This window comes from Kogia breviceps, chromosome 5 (assembly GCF_026419965.1).
Source record: "Kogia breviceps isolate mKogBre1 chromosome 5, mKogBre1 haplotype 1, whole genome shotgun sequence".
Taxonomy (NCBI): Eukaryota; Metazoa; Chordata; class Mammalia; order Artiodactyla; family Physeteridae; genus Kogia; species Kogia breviceps.
This window is the reverse complement of record NC_081314.1, coordinates 137,332,100-137,357,003: the sequence shown is the minus strand read 5'-3', so window position 1 is coordinate 137,357,003 and position 24,904 is coordinate 137,332,100. Positions and strand designations below refer to the sequence as shown.

Below are 24,904 nucleotides of genomic sequence, written 5' to 3'. Positions count from 1 at the left end.
CCTCTGTGCTGCATAGCTTCGTATCATCGATAACAGACGTTTTTAAAACGTGAGGGCGTCCCTGCAGGAGGGCGTCTTCCGGCCAGTGGTCCTCGGCGCTCGTCTCGCTCCCGAGCGAGTTCGGGACCTGGGTGCTCACCGTCTCGTCGTGACCCTCGAGCTGGGGCTGTGCCCAGGGCCTGCGGGACTGAACAGTCCCTGTCAGGGTTGAGTGATGAGAGGGGACCAGTGGCGTGCTGGCAAATGTCTTAACCACCGGCTCTTGGGGGGACCCTGACTTGTAGCATTTGCCGATCGCCGCGGCCTCACAGCTCCTGCCGTGGTCAGTCTCGGGCTACCAGTGTGACATCACCCAGGGCACGGGTTTCCTGAAGCAGAGCCGCCAGCCCTTGTGAGCCGGTGGTAACGCGCCGCGGTGCTCACCTCCCTCTCCTGCTTGTCGCTGCCCCAGTAGCCTCTGCTGTCATGCCCGTCTTGAGGAAGGCCCTGTGGAGGCCGCTGCAGACCAGGCTTCTCAGTGCTGACGGGCCCCTGGAGTCTGGGCTGCATCAGGAGATCCTGGCCCAGCTGGTCCCGTTTGCCAGAGCCAAGGACCTCCGTGTCCTCATGGACCGATTGCCCCGCTTGCTTCAGGCTCCAGGCAGTCACAAGAGGTATGAAGGCTCAGATTGTTTAATGGCTCTCCCTGTCTCAGCTTCCCTTTTCCCTGTAGTGGTCATCAAGCGGTGGAAATGGCTGCATTGCTGTTGTGCAGTTGGGGAGAACGCAGTTCCTCCGAGAGCTCCAGTTCCATCCTGGCTGGAGCAAGTTCGTCTCCATAAGCGGGTGGTTCTGATTCCCTTAGAGCCGTGGTTATCAACCAGGGGTGGTTTTGCCCGCTCCAGGGAACATTTGGCAACGCCTGACACCTTTTACTGTCACGATATGGGTATGAGGGGCTTGTTGCTTCTGGCTGCTAGAGGGTGGAGGCCAAAGGTGCTGCTAAATATCCTGTAATGCATAGGACAGGCCCCCTCCCCTCCCCGCAAAGAGAGAATTATCTGGCCCAAAATGTCAGTAGTGCTGAGGCCGAGATTGTCTGATTTAGACAAAGTCCGGACAACATATCCTTTTTCTGGTGTGCTAGTGTCTCCCCTGGTCGTAAAAGTTCTGGCACGTCTTCGAAGTTTGCGTGAGGGGCAGGGGAAGCCTGTGATCTCTGTGCCCGGGTAGTTAGTGTAGCGACCAGGGCTCAGGGCACCTGCCTCATACGGCCCATCGTCATGTTGGATTATATGTACTGAAAGCTAGAGGGATTTGGGCCATGCCTGTAACTCTGACTTTTGTCTTCTGCCGCAGTTGGGTCGTGGCTGACTCTGTCTCGGCCGTCCTGGAAGGGTCGGCAGAAGAGCTGCGCGCTTGGAAAAAGACTCTGCTGGAGGCCTGTGTACGGTGGCTGATCGCGTCCTTTAGCGGCGGCCAGCAAGATGATGGTACCCAGGATCGAGAGAAGCAGATGCTGCTAAGATTGAACGAACTGTTGGTAGGTGTCTCTTATTAGAGCCCCTGGCTAAATTTTTAAGGGAGAGAGTGAGATAGACAAACCCAGGTCTGCAGATACATTGAAGCCAGGTGGCGTGAGTCCGACCTGGTGGGCGATGAGAGGAGCCATGTCTAGGAGGCGAAGGGCAGGCGGTGGGCAAACTTTGAAATGATGAGCCATCTTTTATCAGGAATGGTTGCAGGAATTTGTCAGAATGCTTTTTTGTTGCGTCTACTGAGATGGTTGTACGGTATTGTTTTTTGTTTTGACTGTTAACGGGGTGAATTATATTAACCGATTTTTGAATGTTAAACCACCCTTGCGTTCCTAGAATAAACCTACTTGGTCATGATATGTTGTCATTTCTCTATAGTGTTGGATTTGATTTGCTGACATTTTACCGAGAAGTTTTGTATCTGTGTGCATGAGGGGTATTAGCTTATCATTTTATTTTCTTGCAGTGTCCTTGTCTGGCCTTAGGATCAGGTAGTACTGGCCTCAGGTTGAGTCAGGAAGAGTTTCACTGGGAACAAAAGTCCAGGTTAACAGTTTTTATTTTCTTCAGGCATCTTAAAGATGTCGCTTTACTGTCTCCTGGCGTGCATTGTTTCTGATAAGAAATCTCTCATTCTTATCTGTGTTTCTGTTTACATGATGCCTTTTTTCTCCAGCTGCTTTGAGGATTTTTCTCTTTACATTGCTTAAACAATATGATTACGATATGCCTGAGCGTCGTTTCTTCAGGTTTTCTGTGCTTCGGGTTCAACGAGCTTCCTGGCTGTGTGAGTTTAGAGCTGCCATAAAATTTGGAAATATTTAGCTGTCTTGGGCCTTCATTTTCTTTTATTTTTATTGTTACATTTTTGCACAGAGATAATCAGCATCCTGAAGAACTTAATGTGTTGTGTCACAGGATTGTAAACTTAAGGCATGTAGGAACCTGACCCGGTAGAGCTCGGAAAGAGGAGGAGGAGCATTCCTGAGATGTAAGGGAGCCGAGCTGTGGAGCCGGGGCTGCTGGGCTGTGCTCTTCTAGGGATTTGTGTTCTCGGGACAGGCGTCCCTCCTTACCCCACTTGGCTGTTTTCTTTCTCTCTCTCTCTCTCGAGCTTGCTTTTTTCTCCCCTTTTTTAACAGACTTAATTTTTTAGAGCAGTTTTAGGTTCACAGCAAAATTGGGCGGAAACTTCAGAGTTGCCACGTGCCCCCTTCTCCCACACGTGCCCGGCTTCCTCACCATCAGCATCTCCAACAGCCCCTTCCTTGTCATTGAGGTGTGGTTTTCATCTCGTGGAATAGGAGGTCTTAAATGCGTACTTCAGTGCTGACAGATACACATACCCCCGTGCCCACACTGCTATCCAAGATTTTCATCATTTCAGAAAAAGCTCTCTTGTGCTTTCTCCCAGTTGGTCCCCTTCCCTCCGGAGCAGCCACTCTTCCGATGTAACACAATGCACCGTGTTTGGAGATTTTTCTCCACGTCAGGGACTGTGGACCTACGTTGGCCCTGTTGCGCGGCGGTCTTGCTCTGGGTCGATGTTCTCTCATGTGTTTAAACAGTCACATGTGGCTGCGCCTCTCTGTGTGTCGCAGATCAGTCAGTGCTATTCAGAATGGTGGACAAAGGGGAAAGTTACACAGCTACTTGGGAATTTTCTTTTGGTCATTTGGTGATCATAGGTATGCTAAGACAGAGCTACTAGTGGAAATAACAAAACAATTTTTAAAAAATCAAAGTAAGAAGCAACTACAAGCTTTTGCAAATTGCTTGGGTAGCTATTTTCCATATTTACTGTAGGGCTGTAATTTAAATTCTGTGTCCTCTATTTTAAATTAATTCAGATATTCCACGTATATTTCTTGCTTACTTTATTCCTAGAATTCACTTAATGAAGTTGATCCTGGTGCCTGGCAGAAATTTCTGAAGACTGGACTCAAGTAAGTTGAATTTATTTTCTTGGTGCTGTTCAGTAAGGCGGCGAGAGTCTTTGCTGGTGCAGGGCCAGTGGTGCAGCTTGTTATTAGCGTAAAGGACGTGGCGGAGCCGACGCTGCTCCCATTTTGGGCAGACGAGACGAGACGGCAGTGTTGGGGAGGGAGGATGATTTGCCCGTTGACATGTGTGTACTTCTAACAGCGATGAGAGAGGCAGCCTTTAAAACATGAAGTATTTGGGGGGGGGACTTCCCTGGCGGCCCAGTGGTTAGGACTCCACACTCCCACTGCCAAGGACCCAGGTTCGATCCCTGGTCAGGGAACTAAGATCCCACAAGCCACGCAGCACGGCCGAAAGACATAATAATAAATACATTTTTTTACCGAAATATTTTTTAAAAGCCAGAAATGTGCAGAGAAGAATACAGGAGCACCCAGGTTTAATAAATGCTGACAGTTTTCTCTATTTGCCCTCATTGCGTCTTTTCCCTCCCTTGCCTCAAAGTGTCACTCTTCTGAGGTTGAGTTTTGTCATGGCCCTGTTGTGTTTAACACTTTGGTTGCATGTCAGTATGTCTCTATACGATAAACCGCAGTGTTTATTGAGTTTGGCATTGTATACAGATGTATCACTTTGTTGTCCCCTCTTTTCACTCAGAAGTTTTTGAGTTACCCATGTTGATACGTGGAGATCCAAGTCATCGCTTTTCACTGCCGTGGGGCATTCTGTCTTACGACCGTACCCCAGTTCCCGTAGCCAGCGTCCTACTCGTGGACAGGGCCTCCCTTCTCTCCTTCCCTCCTCCCTCCCGACCCTACAGTGGACGTTGCATGTCTCTTTGTGCCCAGGTGCCAGATTTTCTGGGGGAGGGGTCACTTGGTGGCTCTTAATGTGGGCACAACTCCAGTTTTACTAGATTTTTTTTTGATTTGTTCTCCAAGCTAACGTAACACGGTGTGGAAGTTCGTCTTGTCCTCACTTCCTCACCAGCAGTTGATGCGGTCAGACTCTTTCTTTTTGGCAGTCAGGTAGACGTGAAACGGTATTTCATTGCACCTGTAATTTTTATTTCCCTGACAATTCATCGATTTCAAACAGAGGAGAATACCCAAGAGAGAGAAATAAGTGAAGGTGAGTCAGAGGTTAATGGCAACCGAGGATTACTCTCGTGACGTGACGACATTTCTTTGAGTCTTTGGTTAATTTGCGTTTTTAGACTGTTCCCTGTGTGCTAAGGGATTCTTAACAATATTCACCAATGACTAAAACCTTTTTCCTCCAGAGCATGCTGCTTTCATTTCTTTAGTGGCTTCTAAAGGGGTTTAAGATGAGAGGGCTCCTGAACCGTTAGAGGGGCGTTTTGAGTAGCTGAAAGGAAGGAAGGAGGGAAGCTGACCTGGCAGGCAGGCCAGGTCAGAAGCGCGCCCTGTGATGGGTGGGCGACTCGGTGTGTGCTGCAGCAGCGGGGGTAGTCTGGGTGATGGGTGTGTGACTGTGCCCTGTAGGCTCCTCACCTTTGTGGCACGTTGGACGTTTTCCTTCATGTCGAGAAAAAAGGTTTTCTATTGCTTACGAAGCTAGTTCTCCTTTCCTCTTTGGTTCTTGCCTCCTAGATTTCGGTATCAGGACCACGCGTTTTTGAAGGCCCTTCATGCGGCCGTCCGGCTCCTGTATCTCCCGGAAAGCGCCACGCGCTCGCGGCTCACTCAGCTCTCGGTGGTCCACACGATGCTCATCCAGCACTCCCTGTTCCTGCCCACTTTGCTGACGGCTGCAGAGGAGGAGACCCCAGGCAGTCCCATCAGAGGTGATTCCTCACCCCACCTCCCACTTCAGACGCGGAGCTTATTCCCGGATTTCATGTGTTCTCAGAGCTAAGGAAGCATTACGCAAATGGTATCCGAATATTTCATGTCTGTCAAATCCAAGCTCAAGAAACGTTTCCTCTGACTTGTGGGTCACACAGCAAACGCAGACCTCTCTTCAGAGCCTATTCTGGCCTGCGGAAGCCAGATTTAAGGTTTTCTGCCGTATCGTGGGCGAGCATTAAAACCTAGGAGTTACGGGGAGTTAGGAGGGGGGGGGGTTTCTCACCTGGGAGAAATGGTTTAGTTGCGTTAAATGTCTTAGTGGGGCGATTGAAACTTTTATCAAGGGCGAAGGGTTCGAAGGTCCCTGTTGGTGGGTCCCTGCTAGGGACTCGTACAGCCCACGGCTTCTTCCCTAGTCGTTTCGGTGAGCGTTTACGTTAGCGTGGCAAAGGCTGTGGGAGATGGCAGAGGTCTGAGGGCTCCTGCCCTCCCGAAGCCATACCCTGTTTAGAGACAAAATTGACATCCCGAAACTGTTAGGAATCACTGCAGAGCTGGTCTGTAATAAACTGCTAAACTGGAGAGAACCCTTACCCAAGTTCCTGGTACAGGCAGTAGAAAAAGTAGAAAGGCTCCCCGCTTTCAGGCAGGAGTAGAGATTTTGGTAACATAATCACGGAGAAAAATGCTTAGGTTTAAAAATCTTTTGTCGCCTTAAAGTTTGGGAGGGGGCTTGGAGAGGCTGATGGCAGCCTCGTCAAAGATGTGTTTATTTTTAAGAAAGGAAAAAACAGGGAAGGGATCAGGTGCAGTCCTCAGACCAGTGCTGTCTAGAGCAGGATGTCTCAAGCCCTTGTGTTTGCTGAAGTGCTACCCTCTCCACTTCTACTCTGCATGTGCCCATCCGCCTGTGTTGCTGGGCATCTCAGTGTTCTTTTCTTCCAGAAGCGCTGGTGGACCTAATGTCGGTGGCAGTGAGGCTGTGCCCCTCTGTCTGCGAGAGCAGCCACTTCGCGGTGCTCCTCGGGGCCTACGGAGCCTCTCTCAGCGTCCTGGGTGAGGGTCCGGGGACCGGGCCGTGTGATATCAGAGCGTATGGGGTCTCGGTGGGGGGGGTCACCAGGAAGCTTTCTAAACTGACCCTCAACTGACTTTAGACCAGAAGATCTTGCTTCTCCTGCGGGCCTACGAACAGAACCACCATAGCCTGGTCAGCTTCAGGTGAGCACTGGGCCTGGAGGTGAGCATGGCAGGCCTTGAAGGCCCCACCCGGTGAGCTCCCCCAGGGAAAAGGGGTGCTGGGTGGACCCCTCGGCTCACACACCATTGCCAGCGTGGGCTGCTCTGGCCTCTCACTGTGAGGATGGTCCCCGATGGCCGGGCCTGTCTGGGCTGGGCCACCTCACTGGTTGACAGTGTGTGTCTGTCACAGACCTGCCCTCGGACTCACTCCTGACCTGGGGCTCATTTAGTTGATTCTTCTGAAAACCTTTCTCTTGGTGCCTTCCTTTAGGTGGGAGTGACTTAGGTGGGGAATCTGGGAAAAGACTGAGGAGCGCTGGCTGGATGTTAATTCCGCCCTCTTCCTTGTCTATGCGTGCGTGCGTGCGTGCGTGCGTGCGTGGTGTCTGTCCCTGGATTTGTCTCTTTCCTGTCTGTCTGTCTCTGTGTCTGTCTGTCTGTCTCTCCTGGGTTCCCAGGGGCCGCTTGCTCCTTGGCCAGCACAGCTTTGGGGCCTGAGGGGCTGGGCTCATGCCTCCCCCTTTGGGCCCTGCCTGAGCTCTGCAAGGGCCGGGGTTAAGCTATTCATAGACCGCATCTGAGATTCTCTTTGCTGCCCTAGTTTCTTCTCTCCTTAATTTGGGACCAGCACCCCAGCATCTGCCCGGTACATAAGAAGAGCTTTGTGTGCTGAGACAGGAAGTAAGCTTACTGGGCCAGGAAAAATAGTTCAGGAGAACTCTGCAGGGAAGAGAAAACTATATTTCCCGTGTAGAATTTTTTTTTTTTTAAGGTTAAAGATGTATTAGCCTAGAAGCCCCCCGCCCCCCCCCCCGAAAAAGAAAAAAAAAACAGTAAAGAGAACCATTTTCTCCCTCTTAGGAGAGCGCAGGTCATGAATAAACATTGTCTCTCCCTTCCCCTCGTGGCCTCACCCACTTACTGCCTTGGAGGTGGTGCTGCGTCAGTTGTATTCTTTCTGGAATAAACAGCCCCTGTGTGGGAGAGGAGAGAAAACAGAAGCAGTCTCCCTCACGGTGAAGAGCGAGCCGTCCTACCCAACCCCCGCGGCCTCAGCACACCCCCTCTCGGGTTAATGGAAGTCACACGAGGGTGCCCTGGGCGCGGACGGGTTCAGTCGCTTGCCAGGAGGAAGGCAAGGTGACCTCTCTGGGCGGCTGCCATGGGGACTGGTGGCGCAAAAGGTAGAGCTGAGGACAGCGCCGAGGCCATGCGGTGGAGCTGCTCCGCTCGTGGCCCCGTGGCAGCGAGGAAAGGTTTTTATCAGTAGAGCGTCGTTGAGCTGCCAGGGTTCTGCCGCTGTGTCCAGCACAGACTCTGGAGCCAGACTCCCCAAACTTGAATTCCTGCTCTGCCACTTAACCAGCTGGGCAGGGGACCAGCGGGGCAACGTTCCAGATCCTCCCTGTGTCTCTCTTCCCGCATTTGCAAAATAGGGATTGACAATAGTATCAACCTCTCCATCACTCCCACCTTCCCCCTAAGTTATGATGGGGATTAAATGATACGACACAGGACGTGTACTCAGTGCCTGGCGTGCTAGCTGCTCGACAGAGCTACCTGCGGTGCCATCATCACCATCGTCACCCCTGTTCCCGATGGGGCCCTGTGACCAGTCTGCTCTCCCATCCGGCCCTAGGCTGCTGTCCTGGGGCCCAGCGGCCGTGGAGCATCAGAAGACGTGCCAGAGCCTGGGCAAGTCACTGTGGCAGCAGCCGAGCGTCGGGGACATCCTCCGCCTGCTGGACCCGGACCGCATGATGAAGACCGTCCTCCACTTCCCCCAGAACCGGAGGCTGCTGCCCCCCGAGGTGCGGGGGGGGCCCAGGGGGAGCCACCAGGTTTTTTAGCTGCTATAAAATACAAGCACTGCTTTTCTTGTGATTGGTTAACTCTTTGTAAGTAAAATCCCGACCATATGCAAAGGTACAGAGACAGGACCCGTATACCCACCGCCCAGCTTCAAAACGTACCAGCACTGGCCATACTTGTTTCTTTTATAACTTCTTTCCACAAAAGCAAATGCCAAAGGTATAATTTCATGTACAAGCACTGTTGTTGTTGTTTTTTAATAGAACCATTTTTTAATGGGCTTGAATGTTCAAAACAATTTGAACTCTAGGTAATAGTGGGTGAACATGCACATGGTGTTACACTTATGCAGTCGAACCACACGTTTCTGTTTGTCTCGGGCTATTTCAGGACACGCAGGAACCGATATTTAAAGACAGGAGCATGGTGGATCTCAGTGACCTTTATGACCCCTGTTTCCTCCTTCATCTCTTCAGTGAATTGACCAGGCCAGGTAATTGCGGCCTTTGGGTTGGGTTGAGGGGGCATGATTATTACCATAATTACCGAATTAGGACCTTAATCTTGAAAATAATTCTTGAAGGATCTTCAGCTGCATTCTCACCTTTCCATTCCAGTGATTTTCAGCAAAGTTAACAGTTAATGTTTTGAATACACAGTGATTTTTTTTTTTTAATTATAATTTTAAAATCTGGGAGTGTCCCTTTGTCTTTGATGTTTTCCTAATTTTAATGACAAGAGCCTTTTCTGAATTTTCGCTGAATAGTGGTCACATACCAGCAGAAGTGAGAGACTTTGACAATGAGTGAGAGCCCGCTAAGGTTGGCTTTTTCTTGGTTTAAGTATATTTTTGAAATTGCATTTTTGTGTCTGCTACCCTGAGGGTGGGAATCTTTGTGGGTGAATGCTTCGGAGAGACAGAGAGGACAGAAACGTGTGTCAGTACACGCTGATGAAGACCAGCGTCTGATTCCCGGGCCGGTCAGGTCTGTTGGTTTGGGGCATCTTGTCGGTGACTGGTGTGTAGTGCTATCTCACTGTGGTTTGGATTTGCATTTTCTTAATGGCTAATGATGAGGAACGTCTTGTGGCTTATTTAGCGTCTGTAATCCCCTTTGGTAAAACCTCAGTTCACGTCTTTTGCCCATTTATTCTACTGGGTTTTGTTGGTTTGTTTGTTTTTACTGTTGAGTTTTGAGGGTTCTTTATATATTGTACCTATTAGTCCCTTGTGTGATACGTGATTCGCAAATATTTTCTCCCACTGTGTGGCTCATCTTTTCACCTTCTTAACAGAGTTTTTCAAAGAGCAGCAGTTTTCAGTTTTGATGAAGTCCAGTTTATCAGTTTTTCCTTTTATGGGTCACGCTTTGGTGTCAAGTCTTAAGAACTCTTTGCCCATCGCTTCATCCCAAAGAGTTTCTCCCATGTTTATTTCTGAACGTTTTATAGTTGTGGGCTTTACATTTAAGTCTGTGGCCTATTTTGAGTTAATTTCTGTATGAGGTGTGAAGTTTAGATCCAGCTTCATTCTTTCGCCTACGGATGTGCTGATCCGGTCCCCACTTGTCGATCCTCCGTCTCTCCTCCCCGTCCTTCCTCCCTCCTGGTTGCTGCCGGGCTGGGGAGTCCCGGCGCCCCTGCACTGACACTTCCTGGCTGGGAGGGCAGGAGCGGCCATTACTGCTGCTCACGTGGCCTCCACTGGCACCAAGCGGGAGCCTCGTCCTTCCTGTATATTAGGGTCCCTCTGATGCCCAGTGGGGACCAGCCAGCGTGATGCCTGAGGGGCTCCCTAACTCCTCTTCCCTCCTGGTTGTAATGGCCGTGTAGATGAGGTGCACCAGGAAGCCATGCCTCACTGACGGCCCTCTTTTCTCTCCTTTTAAACTTGATGGTCTTTTTATGCTCAGATGCTCTTCCTGATGGATTTGCTGATACTCCACCGCTGCCCTTAGTCCCTAACAGAAAGATGAGAGGGCTGTGTGCTCAGAGACTAGCCTCTCCGTGAACACTGGGTTCTGTGGCTGAGCTAGCGTTTCTTTGCAAGAGAGCAGGGGCATATCATTTCATGCAAATGTCAGACGATGATGAGGGCCAGGAGATATCTTAGCTGCCCTGGTGGCTGTTAGCTGCGGCTAAGTGAGGCACATCTGCTGCGCTCTTTGATTCCCCCCAGGTCTTGGCCGTGCTGGCTAAGTCTGTTTCTCATCAAACATGTAAATAGATTTTCCACAGTCTAAAAATATGATGCAACTTTAGTGAATTACAACAAATCATTTAGTCTGTTACTCTTTCAGTAGAGCTTTTAGGAGACAGAAGGCAAAGGCTTGGAAAACAGTAGAGAAATAGTAAAATCAGGACAGTGTTTTCCCCGGAATCTTCAATAGTGGGGGTAAGGGGGAAGGACAGGATCTGGAAGGCCTTTTGTGAAGAGAGGTGACTAGTAAATGCTCTTTCAAGTTAGGGAAATCTCCAAATACAGCCCCTTTTACATTTTATTGGTATAATAAGGTAGAAAAATTTGCAGAGCATGTCTACCCAGAAAGGATTTGCAGTAGCTTAAAATACTGGTTCCACCAAAATCATTCATGTTGAAGTAGAAAAATTTAAAAAGCATATAAGTGGATAGGGAAATAGATATGCAAAACAAACAAGCAAACCAAGAAAAACTTGGTTCATTAAATTTTGCTCTGGGCTACTTCTAATCCAGAACAACAACAACAAAAAAATGGAAGCATATATTTTAAACAAATTTCATCATCTGATAAAAGGAAGTATACCAGTTCAACGGGAGAGGAAAATTCCTAGCAGTCAAATGATAAGTTGAACAGAAGAGAAGTCTGTGAACAAACAGTATGATGGCCAGAGGTTTACTGTGGTTGAATCGTCACGAATCTGTTTTCTCATTTTATTATTTTTTAAAGAGCTACTATTCCATTTACTGTTGCCCCGGTGGATAACTAAACATGAACAATGTTTTAGGTAAACTTGTATTGAAGTGTGATGTATAGAAACCAGTGCAAATCGTATATGTATGGCTCAAGTTTTGGTGAAACCACTGGCCAGATAGGAACAGAACACACTCCGCAGCTCCTCGTCGGGCCCCTTCCTGGCCAGTAGGGACCAGTGTCCTGTATTTGAACTTTATGTAAATGGCATTAAACACTTCATATTCTTTTGTATCGGCTTCACTTGTCTCCGTTATATCCGTGAGATTCATCCATGCTGTGTGTAGCAGAAGTTCTCCACAGCATGTTTTTACTTCCTGCAGTGACACCTGGGTCCGAGTGGTGCTAAGCCTTCTGCGGTCCTCAATTGGGTGTGTGACTAGTTTGTATGTGTGGTGGCCAGGCTTCAGAGGAACTAGTCTCGCTGTTCCTTGTCAACCCTTTGCTCAAAGTGGAACCTGTTTTCTTAACCTCACTCCTTCTTTTCTTGGAGTCCTTGGCTGAAAAGCAGGGCCAGCCAAGGCTGTGAGCAATGGCAGTGACAAATGCTTTTTCCACAGCAAATTCTTGTCCTCAGGAGAACCGGGCTGAACTCTTTGGCTCCTAACTCACAGAACAGGGAGGCCCATGTGTGGTTCTCACCAGACCACTGGACACAGGCTCCATGGACCCCTCCCTGTGACGAGCCTTCCTGGCCAGGCCGCCTCTAGGAGATGGTGTGAGACGAGGCGTGATGAACGGCCCTTTATGCTCCGACAGCACAGCTGCACTGTCACCAAAGCCCGTAAAAACGTGGGGTGCTTTTTCTTTTAATCGTTGATAATTGTCCCGGTTAAGCCATTTTGGTTTGAAAGTCTGTTATCACAAGGCCCGAATTTCTATTTATGAGGTTCTTAAAACAAAGAGAATGGTATTTATAGCTTTTTTTTTGGATAGCCTATTATGTTTCCAACACTCAAGGGCAGTTCTTTTCCATACATGTTACAAAGCCAAGACTTGCGGAGAATAACAGAGATGACCACAGAACATGAAATGGACTTTTCCTCATGGACACGTGGAAAATCCTTTTGTCTTAGAGAGTGTCACTGATTACTAAAAATGTGCCTGCTAAGTACTAGCTATTTTTAGTGAGTGTAATATTAAATGTTTAGAGTGTTCTCTTTCCCAGATTTATTCCCTTTATGTGTGTTTGTTAGGTATGTAGGTGTATCTCAAACATATCTCATCTTTTCCAAAACTATGTAATCTTACCCCTCAGTCTGATGCTTTGTGAAGCATTCGGAATTTTTTCCCCCTCCCATCAAAAGGAGTCACTTGTTAGAAATGAGAAAATTTAGTCCATAAGCTGTTAGAGCCCAAGAGTCTTCTAATTATTCTTTTTCCATCCTTTTACTTTTTCTTTCTTTCCAGTTTTATTGAGATATCATTGGCACACAGCACTGTATAAGTTTAAGGTGTACAACGTAGTGATTTGACTTAACATACATCGTGCAATGATTACGACAGTAAGTTTAGTGAACATCCGTCATCTCATATACATATAAAATTAAAGAAATAGAAACAATGTTTTCCTTGAGATGAGAACTCAGCATTTACTCTCTTAACAACTTTCGTATATAACATACGGCGGTGTTAATTATATTTACTACGTTGTACCTTGCATCCCTCATACTTATGTATCTTATAACTGGAAGTTTGTGCCTTTTGACCGCCTCCAGCCATTTTCCCTCCTCCTACCTCCTGCCTCTGGTGACCACAAATCTGATCTCTTTTCCTGTGGGTTGGTTGGTTCGTTGTTTTCAAGTATCGTTGACCTACAACACTGTTAGTTCCTGGTGCATAACATAGTGATTACCTATTTTTCTACATTTCAAAATAATCACCACCCCATCCTTTTACTTAAAATCTGCATCTTGGGGTTAAAAGTGGTTTCTTGTAGACAGCGTATACTTGGGTTTTGTTTTTATATCCAATCTGACCATCTCTGCCTTTTAATTGGAATCGATCTGATTCCACTTTATTTTCTTTGTTTGCTTTTAACTATAATTTGTGTGTGTGCTTGTCAGCATATGTACGTGTGTGTGTGTGTGTGTGTGTGTGTGCACGTGTGTGTTGGTTGCTTTAGGGTTTATGGTATACGTCTTCAATTTATTGTGGTTTACTTTCAAGTGAGATTATACCACTTCAATGGATAGTAGAAGCACCTTACAATAGTATATATCTCTCCCCTCCTGGCTTTGCGCTATAATTATCATACATTTTCCATCTATTGATAAACGTTGAAAAGCCTACAATGTGTGGTGGTTTTTGCTTCAGGCTGTCAATTACCTTTTCAAGGGATTTAAATATTGTGTTTACCCCATAGTTATCATTCCTTGTTCTCTTCACTCCTTTGTGTAGATCCAGATTTCCATCTTCCATCACTTTCCTTCTCTCAAAATACTTTTAAGAATTCTTACAGTTCAAGGCTGTTGGTGATCAGTTCTTTCAGCTTTTAGTCTTAAGTTTTGAAAGATTTTCATGGGGTAAGGAAATTCTCAGTTGACAGGGTTTTTTCTTATTGTACTTTAAAGGTGTTGCCACCTCGATTCTGGATTGCATTGTTTCTAACAAGAAACAGTGTTCTTATCTTTGTTCCGCTCTATGTTTTGTGACCAATTTTAAGATTTTTTTTTTTTTTTTGCTGTACGTGGGCCTCTCACTGTTGCGGGCTCTCCCGTTGCGGAGCACAGGCTCCGGACGCACAGACCCAGCGGCCATGGCTCACGGGCCCAGCCGCTCCGCGGCACGTGGGATCCTCCCGGACCGGGGCACAAACCCGTGTCCCCTGCATTGACAGGCGGACTCTCAACCACTGCGCCACCAGGGAAGTCCGAGATATTTTTAATCACCAGTTTCGAGCAATTTGATTATGATAAGCTTGGGTGTAATTTTCTTTATGTTTTTTTGTGTGGGGGGTGCTCATTGAGCTTCTTGGGCCTGTAGGTTTGCGGTTTTGTCAAATTTGGAAAAGTTTGGGCCATTATTTCTTCATTTTTAGGGACTCCAGTTATACGTGTATTAGCCTACTTGAAATTGTCCCACAGCTCAGTGATGCTCATGTTTTTAAAATTCTTCTTTCTCGCTTGTGTTTCGGTTTGGTTAGATTCTGTTGCTGTCTTCAGGTTCACTGTTCTTTTTTTCTTCAATGTCTAATCTGCTGATCACCCCATCTAGTGCATTTTCCTTTTTTGTTTGTGTGGTCTTTTGTTTGTTTTATTGAAGTATAGTTGATTTGCAGTGTATTTATGTCAAACCTAATCTCCCAATTCATCTCACCCGCCCCAGGTGACCTATCCCTGTTCTGAGGTTTTTCTTGACAGTGTTTATATTGTAAAAAGGCCTGGGTTTCTGTTAAAGAGCCTTTGAAGTGTCCTGAATTGCAGTTGTGATCAAGTGGGTCCCCTCATGTATCCGACCTTCTCTCCCATCCCGTCCTCTCCTGGAGTAACGTGAGTTTTTCAGGGCCTCACAGGTGATGAGAGAATATCAGCCAGCAAGCTCTGGCTTTTGTTTTGTTTTTGTTTCTAGCTTTTGTTCAGGCTTGGTGAGCCACTCTTCTGTGAGATTGCTGTCGTTTGTTTGAAGAAAGAACCAGGGTTGCAGAGTGGATATAAGTTAATCCTTCGTAAAATCGATAGTCCAGCTCAGAACAGTTTGCATTGGCTGTATCTCCCAGCATCGCCACCTCACGTATTTTCCTTGGCCGTGTTTGTAGGTGGGACCTCAGAGTCCGGGGGGCTGCTTTCTCTGTTGAGCAGCAGAGAGCTGCTTTCTCTGTTGAGGCCTCCGCATGCTGGGATCTCAGTGGGGGGTCCGAATGTCACCTCTGATCTCTGGTTCACTGGGTATTTGTGAGAAGTAATGAAAGATTCCTGGGATTCTTGGGATTTACAAGCATCTTAGAAACTGAAGGCATGTGATTACTGCCATGGAAGGGGAGATAGTCTTTTATCTGGCTTTAGCAGAAGTTGAGGGGAACAGGAGGAAGACTTGCACTTCCTGTACCTATAGCACACGCACGCGCACGCGCACACGCAGCTGGTGGTGGTAAGATGCAGGAGCAAATGGGATTCTCTGTGTTGCACAAGCGTCACAGAATCACAGCGTGCGTGTGTGTGTGTGTGTGTGTGTGTGTGTGTGTGTAGTTAATGCTGTATTTTACTTCCCTCAGAATTTGTGGTGGATTGTCGGAAATTTGTGGATTCAAATGCTCTGGGCCTAACTGTCACAGCCCTCAGCAGCTACGACCCCCCGATGCGAGCCGCGGCCTACTCTGTGCTGGCAGCCTACTACTCACAGCTGGAGGGGGCACGCTTCCGGGAGCAGCCCCAGGTGAGCGGGGCTGCGGGGACGGCGCTCCACCCGGCCTGGTGGAAGGATTTCCTAAGGAGATCCGAGGCGTCGCCGGGAGACTGATACAGGACAAAGTCTGTCCCCTGCCGGGGGAGTGGGGGTGATGCCTAAGCCTGTCCCGGGTCCTCAGCCCCGGGAGATGGAGGCAGGTCTCCCCTTACAAGTGGTCTTGTTGTGTCATGGTGGGCAGAGCAGTTCTAATTTCTGTTGAACTCAGGGGTGACGGCAGCTGTCACCCAGGACATGCAGAGCCTCAGAAGCCGTGCCCTGAGGTGGTGGGGACAGGCGTCACCTTGGGTGGTCCCTGGGGTGTGAGGAGCAGGCCACCCTGCAGAGCCGTGGTTCAGGCTGTACACGATAAGGCTGATAACAGCCGGTCTGCAACTCTCTCTTTTCTTTTGTTTTCCCCCTCTTTCCTGCTTTGAAGGTACTGTACCTGTTGGACGTAGTCCGGAACGGGATCCGAACTAAGAACATGAGACTTACCTTCACCTTGACTCTCTTTATCGCCAAAGCAGCCTTGCAGATTTTGAAACCAGGTACCACTGACAGAATCAAGTTGGGGGTGAGGTGGAAATTTTGAGGCCGAGCAAGGCCACTTGGAGGCGTTCATCCCGCAGACATAACCAGTGCCCCACACGCGTGAGGGAGACGGAGCAGGGTCACACGTGCAAGGTGCAGAAGAGTGTGTGTGATGGGGGAAGATTATGTGTTCGTATTTGCCTGTAGGGGTATAAAGCTGTGGTAAAAGCAAATCACAGCTCCCACCGAAGGGACTGCTCAAGGGTGACACGGATCCTTATGTGAGCGCTTAGAGGGACGTGACACAGAGGCCCGTCCGTGCTGGCAGCTGCTGCTCTGAGCTCAGGGGTCTGCTGCAGTTTAGCTCACCAGCTAGAGGGCAGGCGGCCCGTGGGTCCCGGTGCAGGTGTCGCCCAGGGCGTGGAACACAAAACACTCTGCTCTGTTGCTCGCAGCAGGGCACTGCCGAGGTAGCGTGAGCACAGGTCGGTCTGTCATAGGACCTTTTTTTTTTTTTTTTTTTTTTCTGGTAATTAGTGAAAAGTCATAGAATGTTGATAATGTTAGGGACCACAGGGTTCTTTGGAGGTAACATGGTTGTTTTTAGATGAGGAGACAGCCTCCCAGCTGGGGCCCCCAAGGTTAAATAGCTTGTTCAAGGCCCCACGTTCAATCTGTAGTCAAGTTGCTGTTAGAATTTTCAGATCTGATTTTCATCTCCTCCGTATCTTTTTTTTTGGCTGCGTTGGGTCTTTGTTGCTGCGCGCGGGCTTTTCTCTAGTTGCGGCGAGCGGGGGCTGCTCTTCGTTGCGGCAGCTTCTCTTGTTGCGGAGCGCGGGCTCTAGGCGCGCCCGCTTCAGTAGCTGTGGCACGCAGGCTTCAGTAGCTGTGGCACTTGGGCTCTAGGCGCGTGGGCTTCGGTAGTTGTGGCACGTGGGCTCCAGAGCGCAGGCTCAGTAGTTGTGGCGCACGGGCTTAGTTGCTCCGCGGCACGTGGGATCTTCCCGGACCGGGGCTCGAACCTGTGTACCCTGTGTGGGCAGGCGGATTCTTAACCTCTGTGCCACCAGGGATGTCCCCCTGCATCATTTTTATTACATGGTTTTTTCTTTACCTTAGAAATTACTGGGGGAAAGAAGGTAATTAGCCATTTAGACTCCAGAGGAACAAACTCTTCTGTGAAAATACCCCAGCAGAGGTCACGGTGGATGGTCTTGGCCTCCCATCCCGTCTGGGCCCCCGAGGCAAGCTGTCCCACATCCGGCCTCATGTCGGTGTTGGAGCATAGAGCAGCATCAGTGGTCCAGGGTTGGGACCAGGGGAGGAGGTGTCAGCCCCCCGTTGCATTCAAGATCCAAGTGACTCGGGGCGCACGTGAGCCCCCTTTGCGGTGGCACTTTTCTCCGTGGGAGGCCGACGGGCTGGATGTTAGGCCTGTGCTGTCTGAAGTGTGGCCGGGCCCCACTCTCCCCACCAGCTGATTAGAGTTCAGGCAGCGGGCTGATGCCTGGGGAGGGGTGACGTCTCCGAAGGACTGGATATCCTCACGTGGTTCCTGGGCCGCGAGAGAAGCCTGTGTGCTGCGTAGAACTAAGGTGTCTTAACTGCGTTTTAATTCTTGAGAACTAATAACCTGGATGAGGATTGGAAAGCCCCAAGAGGGCAGGGATTTATGTCAGACCCTCCCCCCCCCCCGGGCCCTGCTCCCCTACTCCAGCCGGCCACGGGGTGTCCTGTTGGCGCTGTGCTGAGTGACTGTCTGCTTGTGTTCACAGAGGAGCACATGTATTTGAAGGTCAACAAGTTCCTGCTGTCCCATGAGTACCTGAACATGAACAAAGTGCCAGGCTTCTACCAGTTCTTCTACAGCTCGGACTTCGAGGTAATGCTCTGCGGTCTTGGGGTCCTGGAAAGACTCCTGAATGGGATGCTCAGCCACTGCACTGACGTTTCCCCCGAGGAGACTGTCGGCTCCAGAGCACAGGCTGGGGTGGAGCTGGGGGGCCAGGCGGGCCTACGTGTGGAAACGCTTCCCGTTCCACACCTTGATTCTCGGGTGGCTTCTCAGACCTCACAGGCTACTCCAGGGGCCTCAGGTCCTGGCATCCTCATTGTATTTTCTGGGTGAAGCACTGGGTTGAATACTCATGTGCTTTTACAGAACACCGCCTGTGAGTAAGCACAGTTCACTGTGTAAACTTGACCCGGTCCCTTATTCCTGACCTGGAGAAATGGAAGCAGAGAGGAGATGGAGGATTTTTAATAACGTACCCAGAAACGGAGGGTGGGGCAGCCTTTGCCCCCAGTTGAAAGTACTGGTGTTTGAAGAGTTTTCGGGGGAAAGGGCCTTCACTTAGTTAACGCCGGTTTCTTGGTTGCTTGGGTTACAGCAGAAGACGGAGCGGGAGTGGATGTTTGGGCTTCTGCGCCAGGGGATGCGGGACAAGCACTGCTACGAGCTCTGCGCCAGGCGGGGCGTCCTCCACGTCGTCCTGTCCTTCTTCAGCAGCCCGCTCTGCGACGACGTGGCCCAGGTGGGCGGCCAGCGCTCCTGGGGGGCTGAGGCCTGGGCCCCTGCTCGGGGTTCCATCTGCCAGCCGAGTCCCCGTGGCGTCTCACCCGGCCCGGCCTCCCGGTTCTACATTAGCTTCCGGTGCCCTGGCCTGGGGGCAGGGCCTGTGGAGAGGGAGGGAGGTAATGAGTACCCACGTGGCTCTGGAACGGCTGAGAGCTCTAGAAACATGTCACCCCCGTAAATGACTCGGGTGCTTGGAGACACGCCCGAGCCTCCAGGATGTCTCACAATATGCACAGAAGGTGCAGGTTATCAAAACTCGGCTGGGAAGATGAGTCGGGAGTCGAAACTGCCTGCCTCACAGCCGACGGGGCAGCCTGCACATCAGCTCTGCCCCTGGAGCCAGAGCTCATGTCACGTGAGACGTAACTGGGAGAATTCATCAGTATTTTGGTTAATTTCTAGCCCGGTCAGCTTCTGCTTCTGGTATCATGTAAAGTGTGGGTAAATAGGAGTGAGTCTGAATAAACCGAATTCGAGTACGGGGGATTTCTATTCTTTACAGCATGTGAGAGCTGTAACACACCCAGTGAACAGTTCCAGCCGGAGTCCCATCTGTCTGTCCTCTCCGGGTGGTAAAGTCAAGGCAGTGAATTCTCCGCCCGCAGTTCACGGCTGGGCTAGAAATGGGTCCGCCCTCCTCCCCACTCAGGCTGCCCCAGATGCGGGCCGTGTGGCTTCCATGCTGTGTCTCTGCTTGTGATGGATTGGCGGGTGGGCGTCCCCGGGCCCAAGCTCGCCCGTGGCCGTCGGTGTCCTCTGGCTGTCATTGTGGGGAAGGGTGGTCCCACGTGGCCACCGTCCTTACAGACTTAGCAGACGTCAACGTGCAGCCACCGCCTGTAACTGGAACATACCGTTCTATTTTTTAGAGTGTTCCCTGGATCAAGTCAGTCAGGTTTTCCCACTGAAGAGTAACTTTTTGTTTTGGGCTTGCAGAATTGGATTTTGGAAATTCTGCAGAATGCTGCTCGGGATGCCAAATCTGCCTATGAGATCCTGCGGGATTACAGCCTCTTAACGTGGATCCTACACATCCTGGAGGGCAAGTAAGCACCGTGTGTGTCTGTGTGTGTGTCTGTGTCTGTGTGTGTTTGTGTGTCTGTGTCTGTGTGTGAGAGAGAGCAAGAGAGTGTGTGTGCTGTGCGTCAAGCAGAAGGAGGTGACGTGGACACCATGGCGCCTCCTGCCGTCTCCCGTGTCCGCTGGAAGCGTCCCAGAGGATCTGTTCCCCAAACCGCATCCCCTACACCACCTTTCCGTCTCTTGTGCCAGGTCCAGGCTCCTCCCCTCGAGTGGGGTCCCCCATCCGAGGTTTCAAGGTCTCTGCCCTTCCTGAGGCAGCAACAGGGAGCTCCTGTTTCAGGCACGCTCATGCGGTGATGTGGGTTCACACTCCACTCCCGCCCAGAGTCAAGGTGCTCGGCGAATAGCCGGTGCCGGAGCGGCGTCGAGGGCCGGCGTGGGTGTTTGTCTTGTTACTGGGGCTGCTGTCGCCGGGTGGCCCAAACAACAGTTTCATTTTCTCGCCTTCTGGAGGCCGGAAGTCCGAGATGAGGGGGCCAGCACGGTTGGGTTCGGCGAGAGCTCGTTTCCTGGCGTACGCACTGCTGACTGTGTCCTCACATGACCAGGGAGAGAGAATGAGAGAGCTCTGGTCTCTTTCTCTTCTTACAGGACATTAATCCCATCATGGGGGCTCCATCCTCATGACTTCTAAACCTCATGGCTTCCCAAAGGCCCCACCTCCAAATGCAGTCCCATTGGGGTTAGGGCTTCAGCTTCTGAATGGGGCAGGGGACACAGTGCAGGCCATAGTGTTATCTGTTTTGATTCCTAACACTCTCCTGGGTTTGAGGCCGTGTGAGAAGACGAAGACCTTGTCTCAGCAGACGGCCCTCGGCGGCAGGGATCTTGCTTTCAAACAGCCGCCTATGATGATAAGCCTGGAGATACCCAGGCTCTTTCGTGCATTTTTTTTTTTCCTTTTGTGCATTTTTTAAAAAGAATTAAGAGATTTTTCTCTGAAAGAAAGTAATGTCTTATATCTAAAGGCAGCATTGGCTGATTATGTGTTCCTGGCCGTTACCTTTATGCTTTAGGGTGGAGTTGTTCTTGTGGGCGGGGAGGCTCTTCTTACGGTGCCGCAGTGGCTCCAGCACGTCCCTTAGTGGGGACTGAGGTGGTTGGCTGTCTGGAAAGGAGGGCTGGGGCCTCGCCCTGGGGTGGAGCTGCATTTCTGTAGCAGACATCGTGTGTTCACTTAGATGCTGTGTCCCCCTCTTTGGGGGCCGCAGCGGGAGGTGCCAGGATAGATGGTTGGGGGAGAGGGGAGGATACGGTGCCGCAGTGGCTCCAGCAGTGGCTCCAGCACGTCCCTTAGTGGGGACTGAGGTGGTTGGCTGTCTGGAAAGGAGGGCTGGGGCCTCGCCCTGGGGTGGAGCTGCATTTCTGTAGCAGACATCGTGTGTTCACTTAGATGCTGTGTCCCCCTCTTTGGGGGCCGCAGCGGGAGGTGCCCGGATAGATGGTTGGGGGAGAGGGGAGGAGTCTGCCGCTTGGCACGGCCACCACCGTCGCAGTCTCTTCCGTGGCTGCCGCCCACCCCCTCCGGGGGACGTCACTGGGAGGAGAGGATGTGACAGACAGTGGACTTTCCCACACTGGTTTCAGGTTCCTGGAGACTCAGCTGCTCTCCGGCCTCATCTCCCTGCTGCACACGCTATGGGTGGCCACCCTGGGGGACAGAGGCGTGGAGGCAGGGGAGCAGCCTCCGTGCAGGCCTGGGTCCCAGGAGCCCCCAAAGCTGCTCGCCCTGCACTTGGTCGACGAGTTCCTCTACGTTCTCCTTGTGCTCACGAAGCACCTGAGGTAAGCCCCTCCCCACCGGCCGTGACCCCTTGGAGGCCACCCGCCCGCCTCCCCTTAGTCTCGGCCCCACGGTAGGCTCTGGGCGGGGGCGGCCACCCCTCCGCTTGCGTCAGGAGACCTGCTTCACCTGCTCCTCTTGCCCCGTCAACTTCAGGAGGTTCCTTGCAAGACCGTGAGGACTCGGCACACTCGAAAAACCTGAAGCCTGTCCCGCCAGATCATTTTTAGCAGGCAGACCATCTACTGGACTTTCGGATTCAAGCACTCAAAATGTTTTATAGAAAGAACGTATTTTCCACGATCTAAGCCTGGGAAACTTAAGCTGTTCCCAGACTCGCCTCCGCCTTCATTAGCCTACGGGCTCCCTTATCCATGAATTTCCTTGAAAATTTCAGTATGTTCCCCTGGGAATTACACTCTTGGTTTCCTCAGGGGAGCTCAGTTCTTCTCGGATTCTACTGTGTTACAGAAAATACACCGTGTGCCCTCAGATGTCTGACCTGGGAACAGGGGTATTGCTGACTGAGGCCAGAGTATCGATAGCAAAGGGATTGTCATCTCGGAATGAAACTTTCTCGATAAAGAACAGGGCGCACTTGGTTTTCTGTTGTTCGGAATTCAATTGTTGGTTTCGTGCCAGAGCGCCCGTTTCTTATTTGGGGGTTTGTCCAAAGACACGTGGGTCTCTGAGAACCGACCGCTCTTCAGAATACTGATCGTAAACGTTAAGATCGTGGCAGGCAGATGGTTTTGAATTTTAAGTTCCTTAGAACTCGGAGGGATGTGCGGCCCCGCAGTGCCGTCAGGTGTGGCCGTGGGGGGTGCGGTCCCCGGGCGTTGCCGAGCCGTTCCCTCGAGGCTGAGCGTTCCTGAGTCGGAGAGGAGCTGGCGGTCCTGGAGCTGCTGAGCGTGGCAGCTGGCACCCTCACCGCAGCCTCTGCCCGGCTCTCCTGGTTTCCAGAGCGCTTCCTGTGCCGCCGGGGTGGAGCTCAGACTCCGGTCCACCTTCTGCCTCCCCGGAGGGGCTCCCCGTTTCCTGCGCCGTGCGCTGGGCTCCACGCTCTGGTCTGTTGTAAAGGGTCAGCCGGGCTGCGAGTGGACGGTGTGCTGAGCTGCAGGACGAGGTCCTGGGCTGCCGGGCGAGGGGGCGGCCCTGGCTCAGTCCACGGCGTTGGCTCCCGCAGGCCCGCCTTGGCCCCCACCCAGCTCACCAGCTTCTTCGGGGCACTCGACTCCGTGCTGAGGTACCGGGCCACCGTGCTGCAGGCCTTCAGGGACATGAACCGCTTCACCGTGAACGAGACTGTGCTGTCCACCAGGGATGCCCTCGTCCTCCTGCACCAGTGGAGCCTCGTCGAGAGAGACGTCAGGCTCCAGGAGGACCTGAGAGCAGCCGCGGAGAGATGCCAAGTCAGGGAGCTGCTGAGTGAGTGTCGGACCCGCTCCCCAAGCGGTGCTCGCTGCCCCGCGGGGCAGCCGGCGTCTTACCGGCCCCGAGGGGCATGTCTGCAGCTTAGAGACGGGGCCTGTCCGTCTTCGTAGCCCGAGGGGGAGCTGGGGGCCGGCTTTGAGTCCAGCTCTGCCGCTAACCAGCGCTCGGCTGCGGCTGCTACGATAACAGTAACGACGGGTCACAGGGAAGCGCTGAGCACTCGCTGTGCTCCAGGCGTGGGGACGCGTCCTGGTAGGGCACAGCCCGAGGGCCCCCCCTCCATCTGCATCTGTGTGTGTGTTTGGGGGTGGGCGGAACGCCAGGCTCACCGCTTTATCTCTTTCCTCTGTGTGTGTGTGTGCGCGTATGTGCGCGTGTGTGCGCGTGCGTGTATGTGTGCGTGTGTGCGCGTGTGTGTGTCTGTGTGTGTGTGAGACAGAAATGCTCAAGGATAAGAACAAGCCAGTTGGGACAGCCCGAGCCAAAGGCCCCCGGGGCCGGAAGCGGAGACCCGGCGAGGCCGAGGAGGCGGTGGACCCCGAGTTGCCGGCGTCCACCTTGGAGGCGTGCAGGGGCCTCCTGAGGTCCATCCTCACCCACTGGGGGCCCGCGTTTCCTGACCCCGAACCTGAGAGCGAACGCCCAGGCCCCGGGGACGCCGTCACCGCCCTGGTGGCCGGCTGGGTGCTGCGCTCCGCGGCCGCGAGCCCGCTCGGCCGGGCGGAGACGGCGGGCCTCCTGGGCTGGCTCAGGAGCCGCATCCTGCCGCGGCCGGCAGTCGTGGCTGAGCTCCTTCGGGACAGCGCCGTGGCGAGCGGCGTGTTCAGGCTGTACAGCCGGTTCTGCGGCGCTGAGGGGCTGGCGGGGCCCGAGCGGGGCGCGGCCGGCCTCTTCAACGACGTCATGCTGCAGCTGGGGGCGGCGCGCGGCCCCGCCGAGAGCCGCTACCGGCCGGTGCTCGAGGCCGTCCACCTCTCTTCTCTGAACGCGGAGGATGCAGCCACGCGAGGTGAGGCTGGTGCTCAGGTCGGAGGCTGAAGAAACGCGGGAGTGGGCCTGGGGTGGGGAGCATCTCTGTTCCTTAGAGCCCGTCGTAAGCCTTCGGGGACCCCACTCCACGGTTCTGGGCATCACGGAGAGGGCCACGGGGCCCTGAGTGTAGGGGGAGAGGAAGTCTCTGCCTTTGCCTTCAGGTGAAAGAAACCTTTAGTGATGGTTTTGCTTACAGTGGAGAAAGATGCTCACATCACAACCTTGTGTCCCACCGGGACGCTCTCCTGCAGAGCAGTGGCTTCCCTAACTTTCTACCGTTATTACCCACACGAAGAGTTATGTTTCATGTCGTGGCCAGGCGTGTGTGTGTGTGTGTGTGTGTACACTCGAGCACACATGTGCACAAACACATGCACACACACACACAAGTCACACGATGTATGTGCTTGGCGCTTAGCAGGTTCTTAGTAAAGGTGTGAGTGCACAGACGAGGGAAGAGCAAAGGCTGTAGGAGGACGGGAGGGAGGCCATGACCATGTGCAGGTGGCCCCTCCATCCGGCAGGGTGGACCCTTCACGGAGGGAAGAGGGACACAAGGGGGAGCAGGGAAGGGGGCGGGCCCGCAGCGCGGCAGGTGAGCTCACCTGGTGTCTGGGGTGCCCTGCCCTCTCCTGTGGCCGCAGTCGGGGAGTTGAGTCTGGGCCGGTAAACCTGCTCACCTGTGCCACTGAGGTGTTGATGGGAAGTGAGTCTGGGCCGCCCCTCCCAAACGTCGGTTGTGCTTCTTGGCCTGGGTGGTCAGCACCAAGGAAGAGGCTTGACTTGTAGTGACTTTTTTT

General features: G+C 52.0%; 1 protein-coding gene across 5 annotated transcripts in view; it reads left to right on the top strand.

Annotated features, from left to right (window-relative positions):
* Positions 1 to 24,904, top strand: part of URB1 (URB1 ribosome biogenesis homolog) — a 76,179-nt gene that overhangs the window by 39,467 nt on the left and 11,808 nt on the right. For 3 of the 5 annotated variants that reach the window (XR_010840832.1, XR_010840833.1, XM_059065657.2), the window contains exons 23-38: positions 452 to 653; positions 1,339 to 1,522; positions 3,405 to 3,463; positions 5,075 to 5,268; positions 6,218 to 6,328; positions 6,430 to 6,493; positions 8,154 to 8,325; positions 8,717 to 8,819; positions 15,491 to 15,651; positions 16,100 to 16,211; positions 17,970 to 18,076; positions 18,585 to 18,728; positions 19,709 to 19,818; positions 21,443 to 21,640; positions 22,825 to 23,066; positions 23,512 to 24,081. Coding sequence is in view for 3 of the 5 variants with exons in the window: in XM_059065657.2 (XP_058921640.1) it covers positions 452 to 653; positions 1,339 to 1,522; positions 3,405 to 3,463; positions 5,075 to 5,268; positions 6,218 to 6,328; positions 6,430 to 6,493; positions 8,154 to 8,325; positions 8,717 to 8,819; positions 15,491 to 15,651; positions 16,100 to 16,211; positions 17,970 to 18,076; positions 18,585 to 18,728; positions 19,709 to 19,818; positions 21,443 to 21,640; positions 22,825 to 23,066; positions 23,512 to 24,081 (2,733 nt within the window). In the remaining 2 variants the exon portion in view is untranslated. The remainder of the gene's footprint in view (positions 1 to 451; positions 654 to 1,338; positions 1,523 to 3,404; positions 3,464 to 5,074; positions 5,269 to 6,217; positions 6,329 to 6,429; positions 6,494 to 8,153; positions 8,326 to 8,716; positions 8,820 to 15,490; positions 15,652 to 16,099; positions 16,212 to 17,969; positions 18,077 to 18,584; positions 18,729 to 19,708; positions 19,819 to 21,442; positions 21,641 to 22,824; positions 23,067 to 23,511; positions 24,082 to 24,904) is intronic. The other 2 variants (XM_067034996.1, XM_067034997.1) reach the window with 2 other exon arrangements.